This window comes from Pollachius pollachius (assembly GCF_949987615.1).
Source record: "Pollachius pollachius genome assembly, chromosome: 16".
Taxonomy (NCBI): domain Eukaryota; kingdom Metazoa; phylum Chordata; class Actinopteri; order Gadiformes; family Gadidae; genus Pollachius; species Pollachius pollachius.
Window position 1 is genome coordinate 15,827,401 of NC_136949.1, and position 24,912 is coordinate 15,852,312.

The 24,912-nt window shown below is 45.4% G+C and overlaps 2 protein-coding genes across 7 annotated transcripts; both read right to left on the reverse strand.

Annotated features, from left to right (window-relative positions):
* Positions 1 to 247: 247 nt before the first annotated feature.
* Positions 248 to 5,268, reverse strand: LOC307087582 (RAC-alpha serine/threonine-protein kinase-like; the record flags this gene model as incomplete). Its single annotated transcript, XM_079753197.1, has 11 exons — positions 248 to 408; positions 1,075 to 1,177; positions 1,286 to 1,373; positions 1,871 to 2,085; positions 2,384 to 2,512; positions 2,678 to 2,803; positions 3,090 to 3,158; positions 3,295 to 3,360; positions 3,567 to 3,698; positions 4,372 to 4,489; positions 5,168 to 5,268. 11 exons carry the CDS (start codon positions 5,266 to 5,268, stop codon positions 329 to 331), a joined length of 1,227 nt encoding a protein of 408 aa, XP_079609323.1. The 3' UTR covers positions 248 to 328.
* A 3,008-nt stretch (positions 5,269 to 8,276) lies between these two features.
* LOC307088216 (inverted formin-2-like) lies at positions 8,277 to 24,363 on the reverse strand. 6 transcript variants are annotated; one of them, XM_079754038.1, is made up of 24 exons: positions 24,049 to 24,363; positions 23,053 to 23,190; positions 21,480 to 21,741; positions 21,144 to 21,259; positions 18,123 to 18,282; positions 17,735 to 17,768; positions 17,391 to 17,532; positions 17,001 to 17,133; positions 16,131 to 16,742; positions 15,687 to 15,820; positions 14,592 to 14,653; positions 14,328 to 14,430; positions 14,155 to 14,240; positions 13,449 to 13,549; positions 12,666 to 12,736; positions 12,457 to 12,564; positions 12,242 to 12,312; positions 11,953 to 12,076; positions 10,920 to 11,084; positions 10,560 to 10,662; positions 10,072 to 10,371; positions 9,373 to 9,732; positions 9,167 to 9,238; positions 8,277 to 9,024 (listed from the first exon to the last, which is right to left on the reverse strand). In XM_079754038.1, the coding sequence occupies exons 2-23, from the start codon at positions 23,176 to 23,178 to the stop codon at positions 9,168 to 9,170; spliced, it is 3,444 nt and encodes a 1,147-aa protein (XP_079610164.1). In that variant the 5' UTR covers positions 23,179 to 23,190; positions 24,049 to 24,363; the 3' UTR covers positions 8,277 to 9,024; position 9,167. The 6 variants fall into 6 exon arrangements, with proteins under 6 accessions (XP_079610164.1, XP_079610162.1, XP_079610163.1 ...); XM_079754036.1 differs by having other exon boundaries at positions 23,053 to 23,253; XM_079754037.1 differs by having other exon boundaries at positions 23,053 to 23,343.
* Positions 24,364 to 24,912: the final 549 nt, after the last annotated feature.

Here is a 24,912-nt window from a genome sequence, read left to right on the forward strand (position 1 = left end):
ATACGATTAACCTGTACCTGAGTTCCTGAATTCAGTCAGGATAAAATCATTAATAGCAGTCCATGTGTGCGAAGGGCTTCAAATAGGAACACCAATTTTTAACCTGATGATTCAAAACGTTGTTTAATCATGAAACCACCTTGATTTGAGTATGAAAAACATTTTATTACCAATATCAAACTGGACTGCCTAAACTTAAGTCGGCCGCGCCACACGTACAGTAGGACCACACTACGATGACAACAACATCAAGCCTTGGCACAGATATGTGATGTCATCACCTCGCAGGCACGTGATGTCATCACATACGTAACGGGAGCCTGTAGCGCTAGGACGTCCCACTGGCCGTGTAGGAGAAGTGGGGGAAGCTGGGCCCGTCATCGCCATCCAACGTCTCCAGCACTCGGTCTGGTGGACGGCAGCAGAGAACCACAACAGGACAACACTCAGTACTTCATAGTGACACCGTTGACCATCTGTGTCAGTTAGCTACAGGTAAATGGTAAATGGACTGCATTTATATAGCGCTTTCCTAACCAGTGGCTACTCAAAGCGCTTTACAATATTGCCCTTGCCAACATTGCCAACATTCACTCATTCATGCATACATTCTCAGACCGACGGCGGTGTCAGCCATGCAAGGCGACAGCAAGCTCATCGGGAGCAGTTAGGGTGGGGTGTCACGCTCAGGGACGCCTCGGCACGAACTAGCACCTTTCCTGTTATCGGCCAACCCCCTCTACTTCCTGAGCCACATGCCGCCCCGCAATGGGAAGAAAGGACAACGGAAAACCACACTCAACCCTTCCTGGAGATAGACAGTGTATATAACAGCACTGGTGTTATGCACCAACCAATTGGGGGAGCTGTAGGTAATCAGCACAATGGGGTTATCAGGCCCTTAAGAGAGAGGAAGTGGGCGGATGTGGTGTGTCCCCACGACGACGTGGACTCAAGATGTTCAACTTTTCAAAAGAGAGAGAGCGAGAACGTCAAGAGAGATGGAGGAAGAGAGACAGAGAAGGAGAGAGGAAGAGAAGGAGAGAGGGAGAGTAGGGGAGGGTGTTTATGTACCGTGTCCGGGTGGGGTGATGGTTATGGCCTGACCGGTAAACTCCATGTCAAAATAGCGTGTGTCCATCTCTGAGGTCACCTGGGGCTTGAAGGGCGGAGTCAGCTGGTGGAAGAGGGAGGGGTTATGCAAATGAGCTGTGATGTGCTAGCGAACAACACCTTTTCCTCCCCTGACATTCCTGATGAGCTGTGATGGATGCTCTCTCCATACCTTCTTGAGAAGAACCTCCTCCCACCGGACCCCCGTGAAGAACTGGTGCTTCATGACCTCCTTGGCGTCCCCGGGACCACCGCCCAGCCTGGGCTCAGAACAGGTCCAAAGTTAGGTCAAGTTTCACCATCAAGCAACCAATTATTGTTATCGCAATTTCCAATTCTTACTAATGATCATTTATTTGACCAATCATTTAGGTCCAAAAATGTCCAAAATACTAGTTAACGTCAATCCCAACCATTACCCATCCCTTAGTCCACAGTGATTACATTTGCTTGCTCTATCTGACAAGGAGCTGTGATAATTGATTAACTTATCAACGTTGCAGCCCTAAAACATCGACAAAGCTCAACACGGTGTTGACGGCTTCAAGCCCGAAGCCCACGGAGCACAAATTTCCCCACGTCTTCTTTTGTAGCGCAGCGCACACAAAAACTGCAACCGGACTGCTTTCACAGAGCACAACTGTAGAAGGGTTGTATTTTTTCCTGTGGGCCTCAAATCAAACAATGTAAGCTTGTAATTGAAGGCAAAATCAATAAACAATATTTTGCATATTTGGCTAGGACCTGGCCCTCCTACCGGGCCTTGGGGTCCTTCCTCAGCAGGCCGGCCAGGAGGCGGCGGGCGGCCTGGCTCAGCGAGGAGGGGAGGCGGATCTCCTCGGTCAGGATGAGGGAGAACAGCGCCTCGTGGTCGTGGCTGTAGAACGGCAGCCGGCCGCACATCATCTCATACATCACCACGCCCAGACCCCACCAGTCCACCGCCCGGCCGTAGTCACTGTCCTCCAACACCTGGAGACACACACATACACACACACACACACACACACACACACACACACACACACACACACACACACACACACACACACACACATCTTACTTTAGGGGCGTGGCCCCACCTCGGGTGGGTGGGGCAGTACCTGGGGTGTAGTCTAAAGAAACAGGCCTCCGCATGGTCTTAGGGGGGTCTAGTGGGTGTGGTCTTACTCTAAGGGGTATGGTCTTACTCTAGGGTTGGTGGGCTTACTTTAGGGGGCATGGTCTTACTCTAGGGGGCGGAGTCTTACTCTAGGGGGTGTGGTCTTACCTCTGGCGCTAGGTATTCGGGGGTTCCGCAGAAGGTAGTCATGGGGACGTCGTCTGTGACGCCCTCCTTACAGAGGCCGAAGTCAGTGATCTTAACATGGCCTTCTCTATCCAGCATCAGGTTCTCCAGCTGCAAGATATACACAATTCACTGCTCTGACTGGAGCATGAAGACACACACACACACAGGCAGACAGATCAAGAGGGAAAATGAGAGCCAGAGAGGGAGAGACAGACAGGTAGACCGGAATGCCAGACCTTGAGTTCAGTCAGACAGACAGATAGACAGACAGACCTTTAGGTCTCTGTAGACAACATTTTTGACAGAGTGCAGGTAGTCGAGAGCGGAGACGATCTCTGCTCCGTAGAAACGAGCTCTGTCCTCCGAGAACACACGCTCCCTCGAGAGATGGAAAAAAAGCTGGGAGGGAGTGAGGAATGAGGGGGGGAGGGGGGGAGACAGACAGAGATACAGAAAAGGCGAAAGCGAAAGGAGACAGACAGACTATTTTTATAAAAATGTAGGCTACTTCTTTTCCAAAATACAAAAGAAAGTTGTAGCCTTTTCTGCCTCGGGATGAGTTGCCATGGAGACGGGCCAAAGCAAGCAGATCAGTTGGGGGAAAGAAGCTACTGCTTACAGCTGAAAGCATTCTAAGGACAAGCACAGCTATGAACTCATGGTTAAGGAATGCAGCAGTGCTAACCTCTCCTCCGCTGGCGTACTCCATGACGAAACACAGCCTGTCGTGGGTCTGGAAGGAGTACCTCAACACCTAACATCCAGAAACACATTTCATCTACTCCATATCACTGTCTGTTGTGTAGTTATGTGTATATATATTTAACACAAAATATATATATATATATAATTCTTTTTTAAATAAATATATCTATATAATCGATCCTCACGGTGAGGAAGGGGTGTCGGGACGTCTGCAGCACTCTGTTCTCCGTCAGTGTGTGAGCCACTTCATCCTGACAACAACGTAAACAAACAACAATCAACAACACATTCACTGGTTTTGTTGTCACAAAATGTGTCCTCAAGTCAATAAATATTAGTCAGTATAAGTAAGACAACACCCCCCCAATACACGCACACACCCACATACACCCACACACAAACCCACACGCACTTGCACACACACACACACACTCACACAGTCAGGGGGCCAGGTTACCTTGGTGACGATGACCTCCTTGCGGAGGATCTTCATGGCGTAGTACCTCCCCGTGGACGTCTCCTTCACCAGGATCACCTTCCCGAACGACCCCCTCCCTAGTAGACGCAGGTACTCAAAGTCCAGCATGGACTGGTCAACACACACATACACACACGCACACAAACACACACACACACACAACAATGCATCCATGTAGATATTTATGCAAACACACGTGCGTGCGCACAGATGCTTTTTAAGTAGTAGAAGAAAATGTCTATGGTTAATAATAATGTTGTATTCTGTAGGTTTTAGAGCGCTAGAACTGTGGTAGAAAATAACCGAGTTCTATCACTTCAACTAACTAAGAGAGCAAAAGAAATCGAGGGGTCCGGAGCAAGTATGACAAAAGGACTTTATCGTTAAAAAGACAACAACAAAGCCGAGTAGTTTGCAAAGCACTGCCGGTCAACAGATCCCGGCCTCTTTTTTATCCTCACGTACAAAGCTGTTTCTTGTGAGGTGTCCGCCAACGGCCACCCATGGCCGATCAATCACACGTTCCTTTCAACGAGTGGCCGGCAACACTAATCTTAACCCCAGGCTGAGGTCAACACACATTGACCCCTTAGCCTCCGGTGTTGTGTTGGCTTCTTAACTCAGCTCTGACCCCAGACTCCCTGGCGCTGTGCCAAGTCCTAGATAAGAGTCCAGAGACGTTTTTAGATGCTTTCTACCATTAGATATATAGGCCTAATAATAATCATGGTTTACCTTAGAATATAATCATTAATTTCTTCCATAGAACCAGAACGGATCGTACCACTTTGTCTCTGGGCTGGTTGTGGTGAGGCTCGCTCCGGTCCTCCTCTGCCTCCTCCTGCTCCTCTGACCTCTGCAGTTTGGCCGCCACTCCCTGGATGGAGCCCAGCCAGTCCTCCCTGACCACACACAGACAAGGCTCTGGGCTCAGCTGTCGAGAGAAGAGCTGTCCTGTCCTGAGAAGTCCTCAATGGATTAACTTTACCTGTCCTCAATAGATCAACTTTACCTGTCCTCAATAGATTAACTTTACCTGTCCTCAATGGATTAACTTTACCTGTCCTCAATAGATCAACTTTACCTGTCCTCAATAGATCAACTTTACCTGTCCTCAATAGATTAACTTTACCTGTCCTCAATAGATTAACTTTACCTGTCCTCAATGGATTAACTTTACCTGTCCTCAGTAGATTAACTTTACCTGTCCTCAGTGTATTAACCTTACCTGTCCTTAGTGGATTAACCAAATCTGTACTCAGGTGGGTAAGGACCTTATATGTTCTTAGTAGATTAACTTTACCTGTCCCCAGGAGTGGATTGACTTTAGTATACTTGTCCTCAGTAGATTTATTTTAGCAGTTCTCAGTGGATTAACTTTACCTGTTCTCATTAGATTAATTTAACTGCTCTCATTAGATTAACTTTACCTGTCCTCAGTGGATTAATTGTACCAGTCCTCAGTCGATAAATTTGACCTGTACTCAGGTGTGTAAGGACCTTAAGTGTCTTCAGTGGATTGATTTTACCTGTCCTGAGGTATGCAAGGACCTTAAGTGTCCTCAGTGGATTAATTTTACCTGTCCTCAGGTGTGTCCACGTAGAAGGTCCTTTCTATGACCGTGGTCCACTGGAGACAGCGAATCATGAAGGAGTTGGCCTTCGGTCGCTCTGTCTTCATTACCTGACATTCTAGAGGTTGGGAGGAGGAGGAGGGCAGCGTGAGTAGATGAAGAGCATGAGAGAACTAACATATTATATGTAGATAGAATCTTTCAGAGACCAACAGTATAGATCTAAAGACAATGGACATGAAATGTGCCTCCTTTAAGAGAACTAGAGTATTGACCTAGACTCGAGAATATCGCTCTTACGGGCAACAGAGAAGTTGTTTAGGGGGGTCACTAACTGGTCTACACCCTGCGGTCGCTCCTTGTAACCGATGAAGGTACCATCGCTTTTTAGGAGGAAGAACCTTGGGCGCCATGTTTTTATGTACTCTCCTGGGAGAGGGAGAAAGACAAGCAGACCGATGAGACGGAGAGAGAGGGAGAGAGAGAGAGAGAGAGAGAGAGAGAGAGAGAGACAGGGACATGCTCATTTGAGTACTTACAACTGTTGTACATATTTATTTTTGCATTATCTTGTATTGTTCTAATGTGAATTTCACAATGTAAATGCAGGTATCCCTATGCCAGTAAAGCTCCTTGAAATGTAATTGAATTAAGAGAGAGAGAAGGAGGGAGAAAGAACGCTGGACAATTTCTGTAGTAATGAGTTTATTACAGGGATAGACATGTACACAGTAGCCCAGACCATCAGACACAAACAAACACAGGCACATACACACAAAGAGTTGTTAACCTCGTTTATGAAGCCATCCTTCCTTCACTATCGTCCCCTCAGACATCACGACCTGCAGGCTCTATCTCCACTCTGATTGATTGGTGTAGAGGTCAAAAAAATCAGTTATTAATATCTGATAACTTCTAACTTGTTACTTATCTTAGCCACATTTAGAAATTCCATCAACAATTCCCTCGTTTTCAACAAGTGTTACTGTGTTATTTTATTATTTATCAATTGATCGAACTCAGTTGTTGGTAGATCAATGTTGGCTATTCCTGGCGTCTGTGAGGGATTCAGAGACAACTGTTACATCATGTAACTGCCCAAGGGACAGCAAACACATTCAATCATCCATTCAATCACAAACTTCTATTTCCGGACGCTCAAAATAACAGCTTTTATTCTGCCCGTAACCAAGCAACCATCAAACTTCCTGTGTCACTCCAGACAGCATGAACAGAGTATTAAAGTCTGTAATTATGGGCAAATCAGTCATAATAATGAAAGCTACTATTATAAATATGCATTAATCTCAATGTTATATACATCACTGGTTCCAAACCTGTTTGGGGCAAAGGGACTGTGCTATATAATAACTATATAATTTTTTTGCTATTTATTTCACAGTGAATTCATCAAAATCCAACAGGTAATTTCCTGAATGGTGAAAAAGATATGTGTTGAAATGAAACATAGCTTTCATTATGTGGAATAATTGATGATTAATTAAGCAAATCTTAACAATTAACAATTACTTGTTAAACAGGAAGAAAATTAAATATCCCTTTAACTAAAGCAGGTCAGTAACAAGATAAAGGAACAATAACAGATGGAGGGATGATAGAGGAGACAGAATGATGGAGATTATAAAGAGACAGAATGAGGGAGATTAAAGAGGAGAGACAGAATGATGGAGGGATGATAGAGGAGAGACAGGTTGATTGAGATTATAGAGGAGGGACAGAATGATGGAGAGATGATATAGGAGATGATAAAATGATGGAGAGATGATAGAGGAGAGAAAGAATGATGGAAAGAGATAATAAAGACAGAATGGTGGAGAGACAGAATGGAGGGATGAAGGAGGAGAGACATCATCACTACAAGATCACCGGCCTTTCACTCGGTACTGCCCCTGAATATGATGTCAACAGGTGAGAGAAATTAGTTTACCTGTGTATAGAAGAGTGAGGTCAGAGGTCAGCTCCCGGCAGTAGGACAGTAAAATATCCACCTCAAGGCGAGCCAGAGAAACACTTCTTCAACTACTCACAGCAGGTGGTTAGGGTCAGTCCTCCCCTCTCTTGCCCCCGCCCTGCACCATGGTGTCTGCAAGGTCCTAGCTCAGACCTGTCTCCGGGAAGGGCCCTTGACTTGTGGGTCATAGAAATGTCATAGAGTAGTCCAAGTTTAATAAAACCATTACCAGCTCTCCAATCCTCTTCTCTTATTTTCTCTTCTCCTTTCCTACCCCTTCTCTCCCCCCTCCTCTCTCCTTTCATTTATGTCCTCTTTCCTCCTCGACTTTCTTCCTTGCTTCTCTCTTCTCTGGTCAAACCTCCCTCCCTCCATACCTCTCCTCTCCCCCTCTTCTCTCTCCTCCGCACCTCTCCTTTCATCCCATTACCCCAGACGATGGCATCTGTGTCAACAACAGCACCAAGATGGCTTCCATCCCCTCAGGCTCACGGCCGGTCTGCTCTGGGGGTTAACGCGGTCTTGGTGACTTCACGTAGGCCTTCTCCGGAGGTTAATGCTGTTTGTGACCATCAGAAGTAACTTCTCCCTGGGGGTTAATGTTGTGTTTGTGACCATAAGAAAGGTTTTCTCTGCAGGTTAATGGTGCATCGGTGACGTCACAAAGGCCTTCTGGAGAGGTTAATGTCGTGTTTGTGGACATCATGGAGGGTGTTCAGTGCAGGTTAATGCTGTGTTTGTGACCATCAGAAGGAACCAAGGCTGTGATTTCCAGTTAGAGAACGCTTCAGGCTGATGACATAAGCGCTGCAGCCTGGAAAATGTTTCCCTTCCTCTCAACCATTAACTTGAAATACTAGTGAATTTGAAATATCATCGGTGAATCAATTTATTTTAGCAACTGATTGAACTAGTTTCTAAAAATACAACTGAAAAGAGTGCAGGGTAGGCAGAAATGCATTAGTTATTCAAATACAAACTATACTCATCCCTGAAGACCCTTAATGACCTGTGACTATATTTACTGCATATTGCAGTGCACATATGACTATGTTATATGACTATCCATATCCATACATTTCTTTGATAGGATTATACTGATAAAGATGACTATCATACACCAGGGTTCATTTATACGTTTATTATACACTTTTAAAAAACATTAATCACATGGAAGGTTCTACATCACAGCCCGCCAAAAATAAATCAGAAATTAACATAAAATGATATATAGGCTATATATATATATATATGTTCATAAATATAGTAAAATAATTTTGACAATTTGAAAAAAATAGTTTCTCTCTTGTGCTGTCAGTTCTCTATTGACACTTTATTTCCAATTTCATATTGGAGTTTAAAATCATGACATTGATCACCAATAACAATCAGGTTCTTGTGTGGGTCCAAAATACAGGGGGGGTGAGTGGGGTCTTTGGGTTTGTAGGATCTTGTGACAGGAGTGTTTGGTCTTGGGGACAGTGGGTGTAGTATGGGGAGGGTGGGGTCTTTTGGGGACAGTGGGTGTAGTAGGGGAGGGTGGGGTCTTGTGGGGACAGTGGGTGTAGTATGGGAGGGTGGGATCTTGTGGGGACAGTGGGTGTAGTATAAGGAGGGTGGGGTCTTGTGGGGACAGTGGGTGTAGTATGGGAGGGTGGGATCTTGTGGGGACAGTGGGTGTAGTATAAGGAGGGTGGGGTCTTGTGGGGACAGTGGGTGTAGTATAAGGAGGGTGGGGTCTTGTGGGGACAGTGGGTGTAGTATGGGAGGGTGGGGTCTTGTGGGGACAGTGGGTGTAGTATAAGGAGGGTGGGGTCTTGTGGGGACAGTGGGTGTAGTATGGGAGGGTGGGGTCTTTTGGGGACAGTGGGTCTTTTTTTTTTAAGATCAACTGGTGAGAGAAAGGAGAGAAAAAGTCAAAACATAAGCGGACGGGTTGTTGGTCACTTCACATCCCAACAGAATGATAGCGGACACACAGCAAGACAGAAGAGTCAGGGACTACAAGAGACAGGAGTCAGACGGGGACCCACCTCACTGTTGAGTGCAGATGCTTTTGGCTTTGCCGTGTGTGGACCTACCCTCTGGCACCGCAGAAGTCGAAACTGTGGTTTCAGAGAAGCACACCGATCCAGTCAGAGATGCAGCAGTACACCAAACCACCGGACCACATTAAAGATAACAACCGTTCCCACTCGGACACCCGGCCCTCTATACTTAAACAGGCCCCGGATCTCACCCGTTTCTCTGCTTGGCTCGGGGCCGCTCTCTGACCCCCCTCCGCTGGGTACTGGGGTCTCCAGACCGGACCCCTCCCCCTCCTCTTCCGCCCCCTCCAGCGTGGTGTTGGTGATGTTTGGACGCTCCGCGCCTCCCTCCCTGACCCGCCAGTCAGGAGAGGATGTGATCAGGGGTCTGGGGTCCGCTGTGAGGGTGGGGGTGGCGGGCGGAGACGGGGAAGAACAATCGAGAACAGGGAGGTCAGAGAAACTGAGGACCACCGTGGATCCGTAGAGCCGGTCCTCGTTTGTGTTGGGAGCAGATTGTTGTGGTTCTGGGAGTCCTCCCGGTTCTGGAGCTCCTGGAAGATGTGGCGGTTCTACAAGTTGTGGAGGACGTGGAGGTATGAGGTTCTGTTTGGGCACCAGATGACTCCTCTTGCAGATGTTAGGACCATAGACACTAATGCCACCACTAATAATACTAGTGTGACTACGACCACCACTAATAATACCAGTGTGACTACGACCACCACTAATAATACCAGTGTGACAACGACCACCACTAATAATACTACACACTTTATTTATTTATACTTTATTGTGTATTATGCATTCCTTTCTTATTTGTAAAGCTTCTTTGTGTATTTAGAAAAGCGCTATAAAAAACGGATCAATTATTATTATTATTATTTATTATCACCAGCAGCAGGTCTTACCAGGCTGCCCGCTGTCCTCGGTGGGGCCAGCAGGGGGCAGTGTGTCTGCGTCAGAGGTCAGCGTGTTTGAGTCAGGGGCCAGCGTGTTTGAGTCAGGGGCCAGTGTGTCTGAGTCAGGGGCCAGCGTGTTTGAGTCAGGGGCCAGTGTGTCTGAGTCAGGGGCCAGCGTGTTTGAGTCAGGGGGGAGTGCGTCTGCGTCGGGGCGGGACCTGGTCTTCTTGAGACAGAAGCCTTTCCTGATGTCCGCCAGCAGGTTGTCTATGATGCAGCCTTCGTCCTGTACCGCCACAGTCTTCCTCACTGCAGAACGGGGAACACAGGCCTCTACTGCATTGGTACTATGGCAACACTGCACCATCAGTACATACTACATCCATACCATACAGCGCATGGATGAGGGAGAGGTGGATGAATAAATGAATGGATGGATGCATACTAATAAATAGTAGTGCACTGTAATAAGGACCATGACCATTGTTAACACTCACAGCGCTTTCCGTTCTCCCCTTTGGGTCGTTTGCTCTCCTCCTCCTCCTGCTGCTTGCGCCGCCGCTCCACCTTCACAGCCTGCTCCCTGCGGCTCTGGTTCTCCTGAGGGGATAGAAAACATTGATATATTTAAAAAATGTATAGAATAATGTATATATATATATATATATATATATACAGGCACACGTCTATAAACATATATGGCATATATAGAAATTCAAAAATAAACATAGAATTCATCTTTCAGATTGGCTTGAGAGAGTTGAGTTACCTTTCTGATTGGCTATAGAATATTTCATTAACTCTCATTGGCTGTAGAGTTTTTAATTAGCTCTCTGATGGTCTGTAGACTAAGTCACCTTGTAGGCTTTGATGAAGAGTGCTCTGAAGGCTTTGAGGGTGTGGAAGACGTCCTGCAGGTCCAGCCTGGAGGGGTCTTCACAGAGATACACTGCCAGCGTCCTCTTCTCTTCCTCGATGGACGTGAACATCTCCTGTAGCTTCTTGCAGCCGGCCAGGTTGTCCTGAAACCACAGAGGACTAGTGAGGCCCAACATAACCACACCCTTAATACAGACCCACCATAACCACACGCTTAATACAGACCCTCTATAACCACACCCTTAATACAGACCCTCAACATAACACCCTTAATACAGACCCTTAACATAACCACACCCTTAATACAGACCCACCATAACCACACCCTTAATACAGACCCTCAACATAACACCCTTAATACAGACCCTCCATAACCACACGCTTAATACAGACCCTCTATAACCACACCCTTAATACAGACCCTCAACATAACCACACCCTTAATACAGACCCTCCATAACCACACCCTTAATACAGACCCACCATAACCACACGCTTAATACAGACCCTCTGTAACCACACCCTTAATACAGACCCTCAACATAACCACACCCTTAATACAGACCCTCCATAACCACACCCTTAATACAGACCCTCAACATAACCACACGCTTAATACAGACCCTCTATAACCACACCCTTAATACAGACCCTCCATAACCACACCCTTAATACAGACCCTCTATAACCACACCCTTAATACAGACCCACCATAACCACACGCTTAATACAGACCCTCAACATAACACCCTTAATACAGACCCTCAACATAACCACACCCTTAATACAGACCCTCAACATAACCACACCCTTAATACAGACCCTCAACATAACACCCTTAATACAGACCCTCAACATAACCACACCCTTAATACAGACCCTCAACATAACCACACCCTTAATACAGACCCTCACCATAACCACACCCTTAATACAGACCCTCAACATAACCACACCCTTAATACAGACCCTTAACATAACCACAGAGAAAGAGAGCGCTGCCGTCGGTACCTTGATGGCCGAGAGGTAGTTCTCCTTCAGGTCCTCAGCAGAGGAAGCCTCAACCTTCTTCTGCGTGTTCTCCAGGAACCTGATGAGGGTGGCGGCCTCCGACTGGATAGACTCCAGGTGCACCCTGGAACACACACACAGCTCAAACCATCAGCGGGCACCTTCTACCAATAAAGCTTTTAGAATTTGAAATGACAAATGTTAAAGTTACATCTGAATTTGAATTCCAAATTCTTTGATTGCCCATTTCAAAGTTGAATTTTTCCGAGAGGCCGATTCAGTCTCCTACCCAGCGGCCTTGTCACAAATATCCAGGTCCTCTGGTAACTTCAGCAGGTCCGGATGGTTGTTCTCAGCCTCCTGTAGGTCAAAAAGAAAACCGGATCAAACCAGACCAACAGGGTTCAGTCTAAACTAGTGGACAAGGAGGGAGGCTACTGAGACCGGTTGGGTCTCAGTAGCCTCCTGTACTGCGCCCTATTCTCGGTAGGTCCAGTAGGGTACCTCTATCATGTGGTGGAGCAGGGTGATCCGTGAGCCGGTGGATTTGGTCTCCGTCAGCTTGAGCAGAGTGCTGATCTTAAACCCTTCTGCGTTCCCTGTATGGCTGCCCTGAGGGGGAGGGAGGGGGAAGAGATCGATTAATTCATTCATTCATTCATTCATTCAGAATGAGGCTTATCTGGTCTGTTGTTTGTTGTGAAGAAGCTTACATAGTTGAGGAAGTTACCGATGTCGAGGGTAAGTTTACAGAAACTGGGCAGGCGAGGGCTGTTCTTAAGGCCTTGAGACAAAAAAAACAGAACATTACACAGTGAATACATCAACGCACAATAATACACAATAGGACACATAAGATGTTGTATTAAGCAAATTAATAGTAAAATGTGTACACAAAAAAGTAGTGCGTAATCTCATGAAATTTTAATCCAACACTCAAATGTATATGTGATTCTGTTTTGTTACGTCATTTTAACCTCATTTTATTTCTTGTTGTGTAGTATGGACATTTTTATTGGACTTTATTATTTGTAACCCACATCAGAAGATTCACAATGCCTGTACCCCGATCACAAAATGTGGTAATTGTGCATCATAAAATGATATACACACGGCTAATTAGACTAAAATGCACATTTTATGCACAAAACCTTGAACGAAATGAAGAAACCACTTGCATATATGAATTGTACGTACCGGATCGCACAAAAGATTTGTTATTTTTGAACGAATCGTTTGTGAATCACATATCATTAGTATGCAGCCGCATTATACAGATTAGATGCGGCAAACATTGGACAAAAATCTACAAGAATTTATTAATTAGTCGTGTGGATCATCATTTTACGCAGCACAATTAACAAATATTTGTGAATGGCGGTATATGCATTGTGAATCTTCTTCAGTGGGTTACAAATATTAAAGGCTAATTAAAAACTTGCATTGTGTCCTAAGCATGTGAACAGCACGTCGCTAGCATGCAGAGAGGGACTGACTCTTGCAGGCCTGCTCCACCAGCTGGGCTTTGGGCATCAAACTCTCCAACACAACGCTGGTCTCCTCACTGAGCAGCATGCAATCTATACGCAGCGTGAAGCTGCACACACACATGTACACACACACACACACACACACGCACGCACGCACGCACACACACACACGGTAATGGCAGTTACAGTACAATCAAGGCGATTTGGACTAGATTTTGCCCCTCAGGACAACGGGGTATCAAACTTGCTGAGCGCGGATTGCATTAGCCAATCCAAAAAAGTCTTGAAAGTGACCTGAGAGTCTCCAAATGACCTAAAACCCATGTTACTAATGTCAATCATAAAGGCTAAAGCTGTGATATTTGTCTACTATTGTCAACTATGACAACACTTTAAAAAAATCATGTATTGTGCTGTATGGTTATAAAGATCTACTTGAGACTACTCATTTCCAACTCTCTATAGAAAATCATGAAGAAAACTAGATTATAACCATTAATGTCATTATCATTTATGTTAACATCCATGGTTTACCAACAACTCCCGCTTGGTCAAGAGAGTATAGCGAGAGTTTCTGTTGTGGAGTTGTTTATCATCTACCTTCATTTAAAAATGGTATACTATTTTCTAAATCATGCAGTCTGTCCCCAGCATTGGGATATGTAAAGGTAATCAATAGGACACATTTAGTTAAGGTATATGGGTGCAGTACCATGGGACAGCCAGCAGGCGGAGGTAAAAGCGGTCGACGTCAGCCAGCTTGTCTGGTTCTCCTTCATAGGAGCGCAGGTTCTCCACCTGAAAGAGAGGTTTTCATGCAACAGCTTCAACTGTACAGTAGACTCTATAGACCCAGTCTACGTATTTAGAGTCCCACCCACTCACCTCGTGTCTCTCTGGGAGCAGTTTTAGCAGCTGTTTCAGCGTTTCAACGTTAAACTTGGAGCCGTCTCCTCTCTGGATCATTGCCACAAACTCCTCATGGGAACTGTAGTCCAACAGCGAAACACCAAGCAGAATGACGTTAGTAAGTGATTCCACAGAGCATGGATGGAAACACTTTGCTAACATCTTCAGGGAAACATATGATATTACAATTACAAAATTACAAAAAACGTCCCCAATGTTTGTTTGAGTGCGTTTGTTTACCATCGGAATTGCTTCAGAAAGATGTTGAGGTTCAGATTTTTTTTACCGTCGATGAAAGAAATCTGTGAAGAGACGAAAAATAACATTTCTTTCAATAAACATTCTTCATTAACCCATTATGTAAATAACAAAACAACTCTACCTATATAAAATGAACCAACAAAGCCACTTCTGGTTCTGGCTGAGATGAGCTAGACGAAGGTCCCGACTGCTCCCGTACTAAGGTATTCACAGAGTATCTATGGATACCTATTGTTATTTTAGCGTTTGTCTGATACTATTATTTCTGATTGGTAATGCCTATATATCGCTGCGGTCTATGGTCAAAAGATTTCAATTTAGGGGATATACACATATCCACTCTAAGCAGGTCTCGAAAAAGTTTTGGTGCCAAAATTTATTTCGGGGTCGCTATAATGTCCGGTCAGAGACAAAAACGTTGGCACGGCCGCCCCATAAAGTCTGTCAAGGTAGATTTTGCTTTACAGTGAGAATTTCTGTCAGCTTTAGAAGGAAGCAGAAACTTGCCATGCACATAGAGGCCACCCACCTGAACACTTGTATAAAATGTGTGTGTCGAAAGCTAAGAAATTAGGTCACAGCGCCAATTGGAATTTTTGGAAAAAATGCTAAGCTAATTGCTAATGCTCAACTTCCATTGCAAGTCGCGTAAGAAGGTGGCCGGAACTTGAAACTTTAAAAGAACTTAGAGGAACCCTCCCTCAACGCGTGTACATAGTTTGTGCGTTTCTCTGTATAACTGACTGTGCCTGTCTCAAAAAAGAACTGTACCATACAACTAATGCGTGATCCAGAAGTCCTACTATGTTAGAGCAGAACCTCTGGGGGAGACGCCACAGAGCGTGTGCCGCTAACCAACCACTAAAAGGGGCGGAGATACGCCGTGTTCTATTTCATGTAATCTACAGACTTCGCCGTATGGGCTTGTCCAGTACGCGTTCTCGCATGCACTGAAATTTCAACTATGCACCAATCAACGCGGGCACTGCCCACATTCACCACGGCACAGTGTATATAATGCGGCTTACAGAAAAAAAAAAAAAATGGTATCGGTACATGTCCAGTTAAAGGCACCTCCTTGGGCTTGGCCGGGGGCCCGGTGGCTTTAGCCAGGCCGTCGCTCTTCGGCAGAGCGAACAGCTCCTCGATGCTGGTGTAGTTGGGCTCCAGGGGTCCGGATGGAGCAGAGGTCCACATGGAGTGACCCTCTGGGGTCACGCAGAGAGGAGAGGGAGAAGGTTAGCACCTCCGACCACCACATGTTCACCATTACTGACTCTATCCCATCAATCGTTTCTTGGGAGTTACAGGGTTTTTAATGTTTCCATTCCCAATAATCGTTTGATTCGGTTAATCGTTTGATAAACCGATTAAATGATTATTGGGAATTCCAGGCTTTCTTATTGTTTACATTCACAACCCCGGAACAATTCCGAATTGACGATCACTCGATGGATCACTCAGGGGTCATTTGGTGGAAGATATGCCACACACACACACACACACACAAACACTGACCTAAGATGGTCATTTTCTGCCAGTTGAGTTTCTTCATGCGCTGGGTGGGGCAGCGTCCAGGGGGGGCGGACTTAATGTAAGCTCTGCCAAGCCCTCGAGAAACATTGGCTTCAATCATTCCACCAGGAGGCGGGGGAGGAGGCGGAGGAGCTCCAAAGGGAAGAGGAGGAGGTGGAGGAGGAGGTGGACCTCCTCCAATGCCAGGGGGAAGTGGAGGAGGTGGAGGAGGACCTCCTAAACACGGAGGAAGTGGTGGGGGAGGAGGAGGAGGAGGAGGAGGAGGACCTCCTAAACACGGAGGTAGTGGTGGGGGAGGAGGAGGAGGAGGAGGAGGAGGACCTCCTAAACACGGAGGTAATGGTGGGGGAGGAGGAGGAGGAGGAGGACCTCCTAAACACGGAGGAAGTGGTGGGGGAGGAGGAGGTGGAGGAGGTGATACATTAGTGGCTTTGGATAAAAGTTGGGATTGGTCAGAAAGGCTGTCCATCAATAAAGTCTGGACCGCCATGTCAGTGGTCGGGACCCTCTGATTGGTGGAGACAGGGGGAGGCAGGGCCTTGGAGGGAAGGAACCTAGATAAGAGCTGCTCAGCGGATTCCTCTGGGATCTGATCTGAAACACAGAAACACACACACACACACACACACACACACACACACAGACACACACATACACACACACCTCATTTAACTACCATGTCAGTCATTGAACATATCTGCAGATGCCGGTCGATAAGGAGCAGGGAGAGGTTAAGGGGAACCTTGCTTAAGCATGGCAGAGTATGGGGACAAAGGGGATCGATCTCACAACCGTTCGGCAGAAAGTGAACCCCCCCTTAAAAACGTCTCTATGAAAGTCAGAGCACGCTACCATCCTGGGACAGCAGCATGGCTCGGTCCACCAGGGTCTCCAGGACCCCCCACACGTCTGTCCTGTCTGGAGACACCAGCAGCAGAGCCTGAAGGACCAACAGCAGGTGGAGCGATGCCGGGGTGCTGCTCACCTGCCACCAGCAGAGGGAGACAAACACAACGCATGGAGAGATGATGAAGGTGAGACAGATTAAGGGAGAGATGATCGAGGAGAGACAAAATGATGGAAAGAAGATAGAGGAGAGACAGAATGATCAAGAGATGATGGAAAAGGAGACAGAATGACGGTGAAATGATAGAGGAGACAGAATGATGAGAGATGATTTAGAGGTGACAGAGTGATGGAGAGGTGATAGGGGGAGGATGAGGAGGAAGAGGAAGAGCATACTCTGGTAAACAGGCTGGTGAAGACGTCTTGGTGGCTGCTCATGTCGATGCCACCATACATCTCCATCATGTCATCCTCATCCTCTGCCAGCGAGTTCTCAAATGTTTCGCACTGGTGGTTCAGATTCATGTCATCCATATCCCTGCAGGGGACACAGGCAGGCAGAGTGACAGACAGACAGACAGACAGACAGACAGACAGACAGACAATAGCAAAGACGGACAGATAATGGGATAGGCAGACAAAGAGAAAGATACACAGTTAGAATGAGGTTAAACAGTGACAGACAGACAACTTATCTGCAGGGGTCTCATTTTTCTGGTCCAGTTGGGCGTGTTCTGTACCTTAGTCTGGGCAGTAGGTCAAGCAGCTGCAGACCTGGAAGAGAAGTAACAACAACGTAAAAGATAGTACATTGTAGATAATACTAAACTCGTAGACTGTAGACTATAACAACAATTGCACAATGCAACGGTTGACAGTTTGTACTCCTGCTAACTTTTAACCTTGTTTTTTTTAATCTTATTCTATTTACTGGAGTTTTTCTCTTCACTGTGAATTGGTATGCTATTGGAAAAACTTGAATTTCCTTTGGGATTCATAAAGTATTCTTCCTTTCTTTCTTCCATCCATCTATCGATCCATATACTATCTCTATCTATCCGTCCATCCCCTATCAACCATTGCTGAGTATGGGCTACATCCATTGTGATCAATAATATTGATAGTGACCTATGAACTCCTTGCGCAGCTTGTCTCTCTTGCGGAGGTCGTCCTGGCCGTGAAGCAGCGTATTCACCATGCCCATGAGGGTCACCAAGTAGTCCACGTTGTCCGTGGCGTGGAGCTCGTTCATGATCACGCTGAACCGATACTGCTGCTTCTTCAGGCTCTGGGAGGGAGACACAAGCTGGGGTCAAAACCAACAACTACCAGGGTCTAGGCCCACAACCAGCAGGATCTCAACCCTACAACCACAATGGTCTAGACCCAACAACCACCAGGGTCTAGACCAACAACCACCAGGATCTCAACCCTACAACCAATGGTCAATGGTCTAGACCCAACAATCACCAGGGTCTAGACCCAACAACCACCAGGATCTCAACCCTACAACCAATGGTCAATGGTCTAGACCCACAACCACCAGGATCTCAACCCTACAACCAATGGTCAATGGTCTAGACCAGTGGTTCCCAAACTTTTTCTGCAGGGCCCCCCTTTAGCAGATTAAAAATATGTCGAACCCATAAACACACTCTCAGACACATCCTTTGCTTGCACACTCCTATATAATCCTATATATATATATATATATATATATATATATATATATATATATATATATATATATATATATCCTATATGTCTGTAATTACGACAGAACTACAACTTCAGTGTGTGACATCTAAATGAAGAATTGAAATAGGAACAAGTCACCTTTAGAGTGAAGCATTAAAAGTCCCACTGCAGTATGCATCTGAGTCTAATCAGATCTGCCTTTTCGGTCCAGAGATTCGACTATTCGGAGGCCGTGCGGGGCAGGTCTTTTGGAGGTTTAAGAAAATGAGTATTCTTTCTATTAACACTCTGTTTTGGTAGGCTATAGGCCTTTTATATATGATTGCGCGTTGCGCTCATTACGTTCTCACCTGAACAGTTTTCTGTCAATCAAACTTGTCGGAATTGTAGCCAACTTATTCCTGTTGGGTTTTAATTAGGCTGCTGCCCATAATGCGGTCAGATAATGAACACGGGGCTCATGTATAGGCTAGTGGATAATCCACTCTATGAGCCCCATGTTCACGATCTGATTGCATTATGGGCAGGAGCCTAGAAAGAAGCCCGAAAGAATACACAGCGCTGTGTCGCCACACTGACTGCGTTCCTAGAGAAAATGTAGCAATAATGTAAGGGGAGACAGCCGCTTCCGTCTGCGAGATTCTGTCTAGCAAACAAAGTTACAATGAATCAATCGCCACAGTGACATGGACAGTGTCTAAATAAAGCTTATCTTTATTATCATTAGAGCTATGATGCAAATGGTGAATATTAAGCCTACGGTGGCATCAGTACGCACAGTTTGCAATTTATTTTCAACACCAACTGCCGCTGCAGAAGAATAATAAAAAGTCACAATAAGTGTGTCGATTCATGCATATGGTCTGACACGTCTGCACTATAGGTTGGGTCTTTTACTGAGATCAAATAAAAACTCTTTGAAAATACACAAAGTAACGCTCCTAACCGGCACCAGCTGTCTCTTCAGAGTGAAATTCATATTTATTGTATTGTTTGTTTATATGTAGGCCTATTTATAAATGTCACCACACTTTTGACGTCTTCTGAGACATGGTTATAGGCTATGATAATATTTGCTATAGTAAAACCACCACCGTCCGTACACCAACCGTTCTGGTTTCAATTTGTATCCATTTCAGCACACGTCGTGCCTCATCAGTCCTTCTAAAATATATAATTATTATCCATATAAATATTATTCCTGTGCATCTATTTTTAGTTTTATTAATGCACACCACTCACTGACGAAAAATAAATTAAAAAAGAAATAAATAAATAAAGGAAAACTGCGGGAAACACCGCAGGTGGGGTTTCCCTGCTGATGATTCGAATCATCGACTTTCAGGGGCCAGCCCTACTAAATTCAACATTCAACAGCTTTTCTCAAAATTGCCTCTGCACAAAACTGATAAGTTTACCAACTCCCTGAAAATGAACAAAAACATGAACATTTTCTTTGCAAGCATTACACTCGTTTTCAGTGTATTTTCTTTTCAGTGACTGGTGTGGGCTTGCTTTTTTCTGCAGATCTTCTCAAATCGGGGCTGCAGCTGTGAGAATGCCACTCTAATCTAATTTTCAATGTCCAGTTTGATCTGTATTTTGTCTTAATCGAGGCAACTGCAGAAAAACCTATCTCACACAAGTAAGTTGTGGCAAAAGGAAGGAGTGTGGCCAGAGCTCTCCTGCCTAGCAGTGGGTAGTCCTTTTCTTCTCCAATCCAAAATGCAGCCAATGTCTTGGACTTAAACTGCAGCCTCATTGCTGAATCAGATGTAATATCCATGAACTGTTTCTTTTCTGTAGTGCTAAAGTCAGCAGTTGGTGATGCACTGAAGGGGTCTCTGATCCCTGCGTGCGCCATATTTTTTCAGGATCCTGCATCATATTTTGCAGGATCCTGCACTGTGAAATACCTCTGGAAATGCTTTTGTAGGGCAGACATATGAGTTTTCATACATGGGATCAATGTGTTCTGGAGCTTGTTGACTTCGATGAATGATTTCAGGTTCTCAAATGAGTCTATATTCCCCTCTTTCATCCGCTGCTCCCACATCTCTAGTTTTCTTGTGAAATATGTGATTTTATCTGCCTGTTGTGGAAGGTGTGTGCTGCTGCCTTGCATCTGCAGATTTAGTTCATTGAGTTTCTGAAACATGTCACTACAAGTTTCATGAGGTAGTTGTTGTTGTTGTTAAACCTGTGGGTCTAGACCCCACAACTATCAGGGTCTAGATCCAACAATCACATAGGTCTAGACACCACATCCACAAAGTTCTAGACCCGACAACCACAGGGACTAGAGACCCAACCACCACCAGGGTCCAGACCCCACAACCAGCTGGGTCTAATGTTATGCATGTGCTTCCCCTCACATTGTTTTAATGGAATGAACATCTGCCAGAAGTGAAGAGCAGTACGACACATTGAGACAGTAAGGCAGTGAGTCACCTTGTAGTGCTCCAGGGCATCGATGGTCTGCTGGTGTCCACTGAGTCTATACAGGGTGATGCACGACAGCAGCCTAAACACCTCCATCTTCACCATCATGTTAGACGTGTCCAGAGCTGACAGAGAGACACATTGACACAGCAGGTGAGATAGACAGACAGGTCAGGGAGACGGAGAGACAGGCAGACAGACACCAACAGACAGACCAGGAGAAGAACAAAACATATTCTGCTTCTTTCAAGCAAAGTACCTGCTACAAAGATCATTGGCTGATAATACACAACACAAATATATCCTATATTTGATATCTTCCACCCCAGGCGGTGACCCCCTCACCCTGGGCTAGCGTCCGAACGTATCCCTGGTTGTCCAGCATGAAGTCGAGGCCAGTCTTGGAATTCATGACGGCGCGCACGCAAGCCACGCACTTCAGCTGGAGCAGGGCGTCGGTGATGTGCAGGCACCCCCGCCCGGACACGCGCTCCAAGGCCTCCAGCAGCAGGTCCAGCCCCCGGAGCTCCAGGAACTGCACCTTCCAGGCCGTGGTGCTGGACTGCAGGCGCCTCAGTAGTCCTGAGTAGTTGGTCACCGTCGGGACCTGCACAGGTCAAAGGTTGAAAGGTCACTGAGCCTGGTTCTGCTTCTGGTTTTAAGAGGTCAGATTTAAAGGGATTTTTCCTGGCACTTTGATTGAACCATTGTAACCGCCTCTAATGCCACCGCCACTAAAACATCCGTTGCCAATATAATTTGGCAACATTACTTCCTTGTTCCAATGAAATGCGATGACATGTGAATTAAAATAAGGGAAATATAGCACTTTGGTCTTTTGGAAATGCGCGTGGTCATTAGTAAAGACTTTGTTGACAACAAAACAGTAATCGAATAGTTCACAAAATGTCTAATAACAAAGGAAGAGGAATCGGCATAACAAAGTCAATATATCTTCAAAGGAAGTTTTATTCCAGCCAGGAGAGAAAGCCTGTGATCGTTTAAAATCATTCATACCTTCATACCTGACATTTCACGAGTTATTGATGGTATTTCTGAGAAAGCTGAGCTGCTGGTGATAGAAGGCATTGTAGGATACATGACATTGTCTCGTCTGCAGTGTTGTGTCTCCAAGTCTTGCTGGGTTAAAACAATACTTATGGCCCATAGAATAATGAATAGATAGGAAATAAGCGCCCTTCTTCTATGGCTTCCTGCTGGAGTGTGCTGAACACAGTGCAGAAGTCATCTCAAGATAAAGAGGTATGCGCCAATGTTTTCATGATGCCATTAAAGACCAAGCGAGAAACATGAAGGACAGTCTCTGGCAAGAGGTGAATGGAGAAGACAGCCATTTGTCTGTGCCAGGATGTGGTGACAGCATGTAAATGGATTCACTGGAACTATGCCAGCGAAATTAAATAGATCTCCGGGAAGCTGTTTTACAATGATTCACAGGACATGGCCGGGCCTTTTTGAGAGCATCCTAGACACAAACGTACTTTACAAATAGTGATCTCTCAATATATATTTCCTCAGCATATACACCACTGCCCAGGAATAATAGGGTTGAAATTAAGTAACTTGTGGAAAAAGCGTTATATTAATAATTTATTGCATTTATATTGCATTTATATAGTGCTTTTCTAGGTACCCAAAGCGGTTTACATATGAAGTATGTGTATGTGTGTGGGTGTTGGGGTGTGTGTGAAGATCTGCACTCATTTAGCCTCTTGAATGTCTGGTTAAAGAGTTGAGTCCCATTGGGACATTTGATTGCACACCCCACGCCACTCTCATGGAAACAGAAAGAGGAGCAGGTGTATTTTTGACAGAATGGAAAATCAAGCATTCACTCTTTTTCCGCTATAGTTTCAAATGAAAGAAGGGGAAGGAGGGGGGTTGGTGGGGAGGTTACCTGGAGCAGTCGGATGCAGAGCTCTGGGTCGGCATCCTCCAGGTTGGCGTCCAGCTGGGTGTCGGCGTCTGGACCGCTGCTGGCCACCAGATCCTTCGCCGCCCCCCATTTAGCCCTGGCGGCCATCGGTACTGGAGTCTGAGACACAGACAGAGAGACAGAGACAGAGACAGAGACAGAGAGAGAGAGAGAGAGAGCGCGCTGGGGACAGAACAGAGGTAGGTGGACCAGGTCGGGGAAGGAGGGAGATCAAAAGGTATATGAGATGTTCAAAGACCGCCTGAAGTCCCACTAACGGCACTCACACGTGCACACACACATCATGCACGGACAAAAACAGATGGGATTTGGGAGATGAGGAGAGGAAAGGAGTCAGGAGAAGAGGAGAGTACATGAGGAGAGAAGGGGGGAGCGGAGAGCAGGGAGCGAAGTGGAAAGAGGAGAGAAAGGAAAATAGGAGAGATTAGGTCAGTAGGGAGGTGAGAGGAAATGAGGAGAGGAGCAGAGGGGGGAGGAAAGAGGAGAAGAGGGAGGATATATTCTTTCAACGCAAATTAATTAGCGTCAGTGAATTCATACCAGCGGTCGTTTCTATAGCAACAATGTAAATGTCATGTAAAAGTTATGGTCGGTTAATGGTCAGAGAAGCTGGTTTAGGAGAATAGGAAAATAATTTACATTCATAAATCAAATCATTTTTCTTAAGAATTAATAGATTATATAAGATAACCTTTACCCACACTTTTAAATTGATCGTGTTTTATGTGACTGCTAAGCAAATCGCTGCTGTGGTTTTAAGAGGCAGCTCCGGGCTGTTTGGTACCAGGAGCCAGCCAGACTCACTCCTCCTCTTCCTTCTCCTCCACCACAGGGAGTCGATGTAATCTGTCTAAAGATCTAAATAAATGAACACATTTCCCACTCAAAAGTTTGAGGGGAAGGCCAGCCCGAACAGCTGATCTGATCTAGAAAGGTTATTTTGTTTGCTTCACTTACCGTTAAAGGTGACGCGTTGCGGCTGACACGTTATTGGAACTCTTTCAATTCCAAGCGTTAGTGCGACCATCAGTTTAAAACTTTTTGAGAGGGTAAGAGACTTTTTCTGAATTCTTGGCAAACGGAGAAAACCCCGCCTGCACAGTTGTGCTGAGTCAAACAGGGAGGGTCACTCACTCCCCAAATAGAGACTCACTGGGCAATGGTGGGAGAGGATCCTGAATTTACCGGTATTCCTGTCAACCGAAACGCCTTTTCCGGTCTGTAACTTTCTTACAGTTAACGTCTGAAGTTAGATGGGGAGAGAAACTCTTATCTAAGCCCTCCAACTGGCTGAACGGCCTTCATTCCACTAAATCATCAAACATACTGTACATACATCCCTATCAATTAATCTCAATACAATAATGCTTGAACAATGCCCATTCTTTCAGATCCAGCGTCTATGGATTAAGGCTACTTTTGCACTTTTCACTGCAGGCCTATTTATTAAATAGGCTATATTGGTCTAATACAGTATATTATTATTATTATTATTATTATTATTATTATTATTATTATTATACATATATTATTGTTAATACTGATACTTTACGTTAATTGTAATTGTTCTTAATAAATTGTACTTCATTATATTGTGAGACTATTTCTTTTTAAATTAGTACCTGCCTCTCATATTGATATTTTAATGAATTTGCCCAGCAGAAATGTATTCCAGTAGGAGCTGTAGCAGGTAGTTTACATGACCAGACAACTTTATTTGGGCCTCACCCTGCAATTTCTGGCATGACCCTTCAGCATTCCTTCAGTGCTACCAAGGTTCCCGAGGGCGCATGACACAATCTCTTTCTGTTCCTCAAATAA

What these genes read in the sequence shown, in the direction of transcription:
- LOC307088216 (XM_079754038.1), bottom strand. Translation starts at nt 23,178, where the DNA reads ATGGCCGCCAGGGCTAAATGGGGGGCGGCGAAGGATCTGGTGGCCAGC. An exon ending in CGCCTGCTGGCTGTCCCATG is followed by an intron (nt 13,550 to 14,154) that starts GTACTGCACCCA and finishes GTGTGTGTGCAG; the next exon opens with CTTCACGCTGCGTATAGATT. An exon ending in AGGGGAGAACGGAAAGCGCT is followed by an intron (nt 10,372 to 10,559) that starts GTGAGTGTTAAC and finishes CCCGTTCTGCAG; the next exon opens with TGAGGAAGACTGTGGCGGTA.